Source organism: Squalius cephalus (assembly GCF_949319135.1).
Source record: "Squalius cephalus genome assembly, chromosome: 6".
NCBI lineage: Eukaryota > Metazoa > Chordata > Actinopteri > Cypriniformes > Leuciscidae > Squalius > Squalius cephalus.
In genome coordinates this window covers 23,164,038-23,175,147 of record NC_137127.1, presented here as the reverse complement: position 1 = coordinate 23,175,147, position 11,110 = coordinate 23,164,038, and the positions used below count along the sequence as shown (strand labels likewise).

General features: G+C 38.7%; 1 protein-coding gene across 1 annotated transcript; it reads right to left on the bottom strand.

Moving 5' to 3' along the window:
• Positions 1 to 5,314: 5,314 nt before the first annotated feature.
• On the bottom strand, positions 5,315 to 9,829 carry olfcw1 (olfactory receptor C family, w1; the record flags this gene model as incomplete). Its single annotated transcript, XM_079873968.1, has 6 exons — positions 5,315 to 6,213; positions 6,622 to 6,745; positions 7,033 to 7,263; positions 8,306 to 9,142; positions 9,280 to 9,568; positions 9,753 to 9,829. The coding sequence occupies 6 exons, from the start codon at positions 9,827 to 9,829 to the stop codon at positions 5,315 to 5,317; spliced, it is 2,457 nt and encodes an 818-aa protein (XP_079730094.1).
• Between the last annotated feature and the right edge of the window lie 1,281 nt (positions 9,830 to 11,110).

Genomic DNA, 11,110 nt, shown 5'->3' with positions numbered 1-11,110 from the left:
AGGGCCTTCGCCCTTTCAGGGCTTGGGCCCTAATAATAATAAATAATCCTACCGAAAACAATAGGGCCTTCGCCCTTTCAGGGCTTGGGCCCAAATAATAATAATAATCCTACCGAAAACAATAGGGCCTTCGCCCTTTCAGGGCTTGGGCCCTAATAATAATAAATAATCCTACCGAAAACAATAGGGCCTTCGCCCTTTCAGGGCTTGGGCCCTAATAATAATAATAAATAATCCTACCGAAAACAATAGGGCCTTCGCCCCTTCAGGGCTTGGGCCCTAATAATCCTACCGAAAACAATAGGGCCTTCGCCCTTTCAGGGCTTGGGCCCTAATAATCCTACCGAAAACAATAGGGCCTTCGCCCTTTCAGGGCTTGGGCCCTAATAATAATCCTAACGAAAACAATAGGGCCTTCGCCCTTTCAGGGCTTGGGCCCTAATAATAATCCTAACGAAAACCCTTTTCCTTTCAGAGCTTGGGCCCTAATAATCCTTACGAAAACAATAGGGCCTTCGCCCTTTCAGGGCTTGGGCCCTAATAAGTTCAGAATTTAAGTTATGTGTAATAATGTGAAATGACACAGGGAAAAAGTATTGAACACATGAAGAAAGGGAGGCGCAAAAAGGCATTGAAAGCCAAGACAACTGCTGAAAACTTACAGTAATTAAAAAGCAATCCAACCCCCTGTCAGTGGAAATTAATAAGAGCTGGTTCAGTCCCAAATGATGGCCTACAAAAAGGTCTCATTGCCAAGGTGTCACACAAGACACATCTCATGATGGGTAAAAGCGAAGAGCTGTCTCAAGACCTTCGTAACCTAATTGTTGCAAAACATAATGATGGCATTGGTTATAGGCGCTATTCTAAGCTTCTGAATGGTCCAGTGATCACTTTTGGGGCCATAATACGGAAGTGGAAAGACAATAATTTCACCATAAATTTGCCTCGACCAGTGCTCCTCGCAAGATTTCTGATAGAGGAGTGAAAAGAATAATCAGAAGAGTTGTCCAAGAGCCAACACCAAGTTGTATGGTGTTTTTAGGGTAATGTGCACTGCCATTTCTCCTCCAAATATGGTGTGTATTATGGCATCCAAACAGTTCAATTTTGCTCTCATGTGACCACACTATATTCTCAGTATTTCACTGGCTTTTCCAAATGTTGTGCAGCAAACTTTAAATGAGCTTCAACATGCTTTTTTTTTCAGTAATGGAGTCTTGCTTGGTGAGCGTGCATACAGGCCATGGCGGTGGAGTGCATTACTTACTGTTTTCTTTGAGACAACAGTACCTGCTATCTGCAGGTCTTTTTGAAGCTCTCCACAAGTGATCCTTGGCTCTTGGACAACTCTTCTGATTATTCTTTTCACTCCTCTATCAGAAATCTTGCGAGGAGCACTGGTCGAGGCAAATTTATGGTGAAATTATTGTCTTTCCACTTCCGTATTATGGCCCCAAAAGTGCTCACTGGACCATTCAGAAGCTTAGAATGGTGCCTATAGCCAATGCCATCATTATGTTTTGCAACAATTAGGTTGCGAAGGTCTTGAGACAGCTCTTTGCTTTTACCCATCATGAGATGTGTCTTGTGTGACACCTTGGCAATGAGACCTTTTTGTAGACCATCATTTGGGACTGAACCAGCTGTTATTTATTTCCACTGACAGGGGGCTGGATTGCTTTTTAATTACTGTAAGTTTTCAGCAGTTGTCTTGGCTTTCCATGCCTTTTTGCGCCTCCCTTTCTTCATGTGTTCAATACTTTTTCCCTGTGTCATTTCACATTATTACACATAACTTAATTTCTGAACTTATTTTTGTTTGTTTCTTTGTATGTATGGCTTACTTGGGTTGTTACCAACATCTGGTGAAAATTTCATGTCAATAGCACCTTTGGAAATATATTTACTGAGAAAAATGATGACGTGTTCAATACTTATTTCCCCCGCTGTATATATATATATATATATATATATATATATATATATATATATATATATATATATAATTCAAAATCTAACAACAATCAGTGTAATGACAATTTTATTCTTTGCATGAAAACACTTGAATTAGCCTAATTTAACACTGTCTGGGTGTATTAAAACTTCAGAATTATATTCGTATAGACCTGCAACAGTGATAAGGTAAAGCTAAGAGTGGTCCAGACCAACCTTCCGAATGTATGACTTACAGAAGGTATAACTAACCCTTGTGCATTGTTCAAATTTACAACCTTTCGTTATGTTCGTGGCTGAAAACAGCCACTACTTTAAACTGCTGTAAAAATGTATCAGATAAATATTTTTTTCAATTTTTTTTGCATAAATCTATTAATCAACCTCAGTCCTGCTCAAAAATACTAAATGTTTAAAAAAAATTCAGGATTTTAACTCTTTAATTGCCAAATTCGCAAATGATGTCACTGATTTGGGAAAAAACACACACAAAATGACTCATTTTCAATATAAAATGTGATTGTGGACTGGATTTTTTTTACCTTTTATCACAGTCTTGGACATGTCAAAGATTAGAAACAACATTGGTTTTGATGCATTGTTAGTTTTTGTGCAGCATCAGATTTTAACTTTTTCTCCCTCATTTACTGTTCGTGGCTGTTTTTGCCCCATTGACTTCCATTATAACCACATTTTTTGATTGCAAAGTCATGACACCATATAATCATGCATTTTTGATTGTTGGTGGTTTTCCCTGTTGGGAAGAGGTAAAATTTGTAATTTTTACTGTTGATAACCAGGTGGAACCATTAACCCTTTAGATAGGCCTGTGCAAAAAAAAGCTTAGTTTCTGGCTTTTACATGGAGTTATATGGAGTTTATAAGGAGTATAATAGCATAATAAAGTGTGTGTTTGTGTGTGTGTGTGTGTGTGTGTGTGTGTGTGTGTGTGTGTGTGTGAACTCACCTTGATGCATCTGAGAAAATCAAAATATGCACCTCAGCTCTCAGAACTACATGGAGTAAACAAAAACAAAGTAAGTGTATTTATGCATCTGCTGCCTTTTGATGGTGAGAAATGCAGACTAAACAAAAACAAAGCAAGTGGATTTAAACGCGTGCATGCAAGCCTGCTGGTCATTTGATGGTGAGAAGAGCAGCAAGCAACATGAGAAAGGGCTTGACTTGTAGTGAAGTTTTAGAGATGATTATGCAGCCTGACCCCTCCAGCGAGCTGCAGGATGTATCGTCTTCTCCCTCTGACACCACAGACTCAGGAGAGTCAGATCCTGATTTGGATGTGGCACCCTCATCATCCTCTCTAGCTTCCACTGAAGGCGAGGAGGATTCGGAGGATCCTGGATCTGGGTGGATTGGGAGAAACGGCGAAGTGTGGTTTTCCACCAACGCGGAGACAACTCCCTTTCTTCAGCCTGCCAGAGGCGTGACTCCAGGGCCGACGCGCTATGCCATCACAAGGCATAGTCATACATGTTTGTATGACTGTACAAACATGTATGTGTTGACGCAAGTCATGCTGACAATGAGGTCAATCATCTCCTCCGTAAAAAACAGATTGAACACGGAATCCATGTTCTGGACCCTTGCGAAGGCATAGCGCGTCGGCCCTGGAGTCACGCCTCTGGCAGGCTGAAGAAAGGGAGTTGTCTCCGCGTTGGTGGAAAACCACACTTCGCCGTTTCTCCCAATCCACCCAGATCCAGGATCCTCCGAATCCTCCTCGCCTTCAGTGGAAGCTAGAGAGGATGATGAGGGTGCCACATCCAAATCAGGATCTGACTCTCCTGAGTCTGTGGTGTCAGAGGGAGAAGACGATACATCCTGCAGCTCGCTGGAGGGGTCAGGCTGCATAATCATCTCTAAAACTTCACTACAAGTCAAGCCCTTTCTCATGTTGCTTGCTGCTCTTCTCACCATCAAATGACCAGCAGGCTTGCATGCACGCGTTTAAATCCACTTGCTTTGTTTTTGTTTAGTCTGCATTTCTCACCATCAAAAGGGAGCAGATGCGTAAATACACTTACTTTGTTTTTGTTTACTCCATGTAGTTCTGAGAGCTGAGGTGCATATTTTGATTTTCTCAGATGCATCAAGGTGAGTTCACACACACACACACACACACACACACACACACAAACACACACACACACACACACACACACTTTATGCTATTATACTCCATATAACTCCATGTAAAAGCCAGAAACTAAGCTTTTTTTTTTTGCACAGGCCTATCTAAAGGGTTAATGGTGCCACCTGGTTATCAACAGCAATCAAAAAATGTGGTTATAATGGAAGTCAATGGGGCAAAAACAGCCACGAACAGTAAATGAGGGAGAAAAAGTTAAAATCTGATGCTGCACAAAAACTAACAATGCATCAAAACCAATGTTGTTTCTAATCTTTGACATGTCCAAGACTGTGATAAAAGGTAAAAAAAAATCCAGTCCACAATCACATTTTATATTGAAAATGAGTCATTTTGTGTGTTTTTTTTCCCAAATCAGTGACATCATTTACGAATTTGGCAATTAAAGAGTTAAAATCCTGATTTTTTTTTTAAACATTTAGTATTTTTGAGCAGGACTGAGGTTGATTAATAGATTCATGCAAAAAAATGTGAAAAAAATATTTATCTGATACATTTTTACAGCAGTTTAATGTAGTGGCTGTTTTCAGCCACGAACATAACGAAAGGGTAGTAAATTTGCCCACAGTGTACTGTTGAGTTTTTGAAAAATTTCAAAGCATTTTCCCAAAATATGTGTCAAAATAAGATTTGTCACCAAAAATCATTCCATTTGCTGAAACACAGAAAAAGTTATGGCCAAATTTAGACTCAAAAATACCCCATAGTGGATGAAAACATCCCCAACAGCACATAAGGGCTAAGAACGTTTCGGGAAACACGTATTAACGATAAAGTACAGCTTAAGGTGTAACTTAAGAATGATGTAGTGTTAAGAAGGTTTTGGGAAACGCAGCCCAGATCTGCAGGCAGAAGTTTCAGCTTTGTCACAGACTAGCTAGAGAGAGATTCATCTGTTGTACTTTATTAAAGTTTGGTGCAAGTCACATCATTGTGATGTCTAACTGAAGTTTTCCTGGAACATTAGTGCTCTCTAGTGGCAGAACAATAGACTTGCATGTATGTCAGAGATTGATAAAATATTCACTTCCTATATATTGTCACAGGCCAAGACAGATTATCACCTCATAAAGTGATTCAACACACATAGTTTTTATTTTTTTATTACATTCATTAAGTATGTTAACACATAAGTGAATGTTAAAAAGCATTAAAAAAACATGAGAGAGTACATCATAACATGGTAAATCATTTTTGGGACATGAGAAACTTTTTAGAATTCTTCTCAGGCATGAAAATAATGATGTAACATTTAGGTGCAAAAATACACAAAAGTACTCCATAACTAGAAGCTAAAATGGCAAATATCTCCACAGCTACAGTAAATTTCCCAGGGGAACTGACATAGGCTGGGATAAACGTGACCCAAACAGCACAGAATATGAGCATACTGAATGTGATGAATTTGGCTTCATTAAAATTATCAGGCAATTTTCGGGCTAAAAAAGCCAGGATGAAGCAGAAGGCAGCTAAACAGCCAATGTAACCCAACACACAACAGAAAAGAGCAACTGAACCCAGGTGACATTCTAAAATGATCCGATCGTGATACAGCCAGGTGTTCCTTACTGGAAATGGTGGTGCTGTGATAAGCCAAGCCACGCAAACCCCCCCCTGTAGGACTGAACATAAAAACACACCCAGTCTCTGCTGAGGGGGGCGAAACCAGCGTACAGTGTTGTTACCAGGCAGTGTTGCTTTAAAGGCCATAAGCACCACTAGAGTCTTACTAAGGAGACAGGAGAGGCAGAGGGCAAAGCTCAAGCCAAAAGCAGTCCGTCTAAGAGGGCATGCCCAGCGTGATGGCTGACCGAGGAAGGTTAGCGCACATATGAAGCAGAGAGTGAGAGAAATCAGCAACAGAAAACTCAGTTCTGAATTATTAGCTCGGACCAGGGGTGTGTCGCGATGGCGAAAGAAGATTGCAGCAGCTGTCATCGCAGCAACCACACCCAGAATGGCTATAGCTGCCAGGGCCATGCCAAAAGTCTCAGAGTAGGATAGGAACTCAATCTGCTTGGGAACACAAAGGTTTCGACGTTGATTGGACCAGAAGTCTTCAGGGCAAAGCATGCATTCAGGTTGATCTAAAAATGGACGCATAAACACACAGAAAGGGACATTCACCTAAAATTCATTCAAGGGAAAGAAGTTTAATTGGTGATTTGTAATGAATTGTTTAAAAAAAGGTTAATTGATGCAAACAGACAGTCCAATTAAGTCAAGTCAAGTCACATTTATTTATTTAGCGCTTTTTACAATACAGGTTGTTTCAAAGCAGCTTTACAGAGATAACAGGAAAATGCAACAAAGTTTGTTTCCAGAAGAAAATAGCGTCACAGTCAGTGATGTTCTGTGATGTTTCATTTTGCTGTAAAAGAGTTATTAATTTAGTTCATTTATATATATGTATATAGCAGCTCTGGAGAAAACCGTGATGTCATCCGTGAGTAATACCAGTTATTGTATGTATATGTGTATCAGTCTGATAATACCGGTAATATTGCTGATGCTGCCCTCTGCACAAAGCACACAGTCATAGCAGCATACAGGCTGACCCTCTCGTGTAACCTTTCTGTATCCCTGTGGACAACTAGCAGAGCACACAGATACTGGTATCTATAAGAGAGAGAGACAATACATTATAATCAAAATATCTGTGTGATTATAGAGACTAGATAGCCACAACCCACAAAAAAATTATAAAATAAAATAACTGATAAAAATAAATTCCCAAGTTCTAAGCAATTGAAGAACTGATAAAAAAAAAAAAAATCACCTTTGATAAAATGTCTGCCAAATTAAATACATGTAATAATGAAAACAATTATTATCAGACACTATTTAAAATAAGTAGAAATACATTCTGATTATTAGTAACAGAGTATGAGACTCCATAATTTTACCTCCTTAGTTCCTCCATGCCAGATGATTTTGTCCTGGTTCAGCAGTAACTGCTGTGCTGTCGAAAGAGAGGAGTCAAAGCGGCCCACTGTAACATACTGTACCGGACCCTCAGCCGACCCTCTCTGCCAGTTCACAATGTCATATGACCCGACGGGGTCTCCATTCTTATCAAAGTGGATCAAATCTCCAAACATGTTTGTGTAGTTCAGTTTCCTCAGGACCTCAACAACCTGGAGAAGATTAATGCACAGAAAATATTACCCTTGGCATAATGTACAATATATATATATATATATATATACAGTATATATTATGAATTATTATTATTTTTTAACTTTTCTTTTAATAATATATATATATATATATATATATATATATATATAGTGCTATGCATAAGTTTAGACACCCATGCTAAAGTTGACTAAAAAGAGGAATAAAAAATCATATTTTGGAAATTGAACTTAATGCCTTAATTTAAAAAATTAGGAAAAATCCAACCTTTAAGGACACCAATTTTCTTTGTGAATGAATAATGTATTGTAAATAAATAAATGTTCTTCCTTAAAATACAGGGTGCATAAGTTTGGACACCCCTATGTTAAATTCCCATAGAGGCAGGCAGATTTTTTTTTTTTTTTTTTTTTTAGGATACTATGCATCCTGATAAAGTTCCCTTGGCCTTTGGAATTAAAATAGCCCCACATCATCACATAGCCTTCACCATACCTAGATATTGGCATGGGGTACTTTCCATAAGATCATCTCTCAATGCAAATCAAACTAGCTATTAGGCTAACTGAAATAAAACCATGCCAATCTCTAGGTATGGTGAAGGCTATGTGATGATGTGGGGCTATTTTAATTCCAAAAGGCCAAGGGAACTTTATCAGGATGCATAGTATCCTAAAAAAAAAAAAAAAATCTGCCTGCCTCTATGGGAATTTAACATAGGGGTGTCCAAACTTATGCACCCTGTATTTTAAGGAAGAACATTTATTTATTTACGATACATTATTCATTCACAAAGAAAATTGGTGTCCTTAAAGGTTGCCTTTAAGGCATTAAGTTCAGTTTCCAAAAGATGATTTTTTATTCCTCTTTTTAGTCAACTTTAGTATGGGTGTCTAAACTTATGCATAGCACTGTATACAGAAAAGTTAAAATATAATAGTAATAATAATAACAATAACAATATTATGCCACATAAATGTTTCTCTTAAGGTTACATTAACACTGATTTATTGAAATGCACACAAGCACGTATTGCTGTACCTGCCAGGGCAGTAGATTATGAATATCAGGGCACTGCTGTGTCAAGGCAGACCCAATCTCTTTTTGACACAGAAGCAGGTTATGCAGTGCATGTGCCACCGTGTAAACAGCCTTGTGCATGTTGTATGTCACCCTGAGCTCTGACACATCATTATAGATACTGTGAATGTCCTGGACCCTCTCCATGCCAGTACAGCTATGGGTGTAGTGCACTTGTTCAGTTGTGGAGGGAGCAGGAAGACTTGTGTTTAATAAGCACTGGAACTGTGTTTCCCAGAACTCCCTTGCAAATGCATTGTAAGGCTCAGCCAGGGGCTGTATGCTTTCAAGGAATTGTTTTAAGCCGGGTATCTCAGCTCGGCGGATTGCAAAGCCGATGGTGCCACTTAGTGAGGGGTAGTTCTCTTTAGTGGAGATGAGAGTGGAAGTCACCCAGGCTTCACTGGCCACCCACTGCTTCCCGGTCACATTTTGCCTAACTATTTCATCCACTACTGGCTTGATGTCCTCCTCGATGGCAAAAACCACCAAAACACGTGCTGTAGAATCTCGAATGGTCTTGACGATATTCTGCAGCTGTTGCTGAGTTGGCAGTTTGGGTATGATCACTCTATAAGCCACACACACACCCAACTTTGCCACTGCAATGGTGAACAGATCTATGCCGGTGCGCCCATAAGCGTCATCAGCTCCTATTGTGCCCACCCAAGTCCATCCGAAGTGCTTTACCAGACGAGCAAGAGCGCTGGCCTGATTAACATCACTGGGAATTGTGCGAAAGAAATAAGGGAACTGGTGCTTATCACTCAGGCAAGCACATGAGGCAAAATAACTCACCTGAAGCAGAGATGTGGACAGAGATTTAGAAAAAGATTGAAAGAGGAGTGAACACATAAAGATTTTCTGTGGCAAAGAGTACACAAATACATAATTCCTTAATTTCAAATAATTTTGTCTTGCTGATCTGTCCTCACCAGTGGGATATGGAACAGGTTGAGTATTCTGGAAATGGCCATTGACAGGGTGGATCCAGAGTCCCCAATAATGATGGGGATTCTTGGGGAGGAGCATTCCCCCAAACTGCTTCTCTTCATGGGTTGAGAGACTACAGACAATGCAGTCCTCAGAGACAGAGCAGTCAGCCCACATGTGTCATACAGCCTATAGCCCAGTGTGATGTTTGGCAGAAGGGTAGGGTTTCGGTTGATCTCCTCAATGAAAAAGATCATTGACTGAGACCAGCGGAACACTCGCATGTTAAACCTGAAAGAAAGATCAACCTTCAGTTAATTTCAAAACTCAAAAATAAATTATTCAATCACAGGCTAATACAAAAACAGAGCATTTAGTCTAAACAAAATGTATATATGACACAATAAACTAAAATAAGCAACAATCAGTTTTGCTGTCTGATATAAATAGGAACTACATCAGATTTTTTCATTACCCCGTACATTTCCTCTGGTCTGGCTGACTTCTAAAGTTCAGCTCCTGGTCGATGCCTTTGGAGTGGATGGGAAACATCCCAGCTAGAACTACATGGCCCTCCTTATAGACCACAGTTGAGTCTAGGTCCTTCCAGAGTTCACAGTCTGCCTCTGAATTGCTTTGAACGGGGTAGAGAAAAGAAAATACCAAATGTACAACCTGGAGAAATGGCATCTTCATCTCGATCTCTGCACAGTGTTCTTCTAAACCACAACTGGAAACTGGGGATCTGGGTGAAGGACTTTATAGAGGTAATGTAGTGAAGATGCTCTCTACAGGGACATAAAATGTAGGCACACACACACACAAATGTGGACAAAGCCATGCGTACAGACAATATACAGTGTGTTAGCCTAATATCGGCATCAATTCAACCTATTCATAATAAATGATACCCAATAAAATAACAAAGAGCCTCTGGTAGAATCTCCAATCTCTTCAAAACAGTATATTTCAATTATAATATTCAATAAGAGAACAAGAAGGGAAAGTCCCTTAAACAGAGGGTTTGTGACATTCAGAAACAATAAAAGTTAAGAATTAAAAAAAAAAAAAAAAAACATACAAATTTTAAATGAAAGTTTCTTTAAATGAAAATGAAAATAAATTAATACATGTGCATGGCTGGGTCATTCTCAGGAAACCATTTTTGCCAATCTTCACTGAATTTTGTTTAGACTATACATATGTTGAACTCGTCAAGCTAAATATTTAAAAAAATTATATCAAATTACTGATCATATTTTGACACACACGTGTTGGATTTTCATGTTTAATGGGGACATCCTATAGACATAATGATTTTTATAATTCACAAACTGTATATATGACTTGCGCTGGCAAAGTGAGCATATTTTCAAAAATGAGATTGGCATTATCGCATTCTCTATTCAAAATGATGTACGATTTGTTGGAATCAGACAAAAAATGAATGAGCTACACCTGTTTTTTTTTTTGATAATTATTATTATTATTTTTTAATAGAGTAAGCAAAGCCAATTTTGAGAAAAATCGAGTTAAAGTTTTCTGAAGGTTCCAAAACAAAATCACCTAGCAACCATACCTTAAAATTCCTGATAAAACCACCATATTTGGCACAAACCAAGTCAAAACAAATATATATAAGACAAATTTATATTCAACTTTTTTTCCCCATAACACCACAATTGTTTGATTAACATTAATGAAACAGCCAGCCTATATATTAAGACCTACTGTACCGCACGGATCTAATTTAATGTTACACAACATATGTTTTTCCCCAACAGTCAACCAAACGTTCACTTAAGAAATACCAGATAATATTTGTGTGAATAC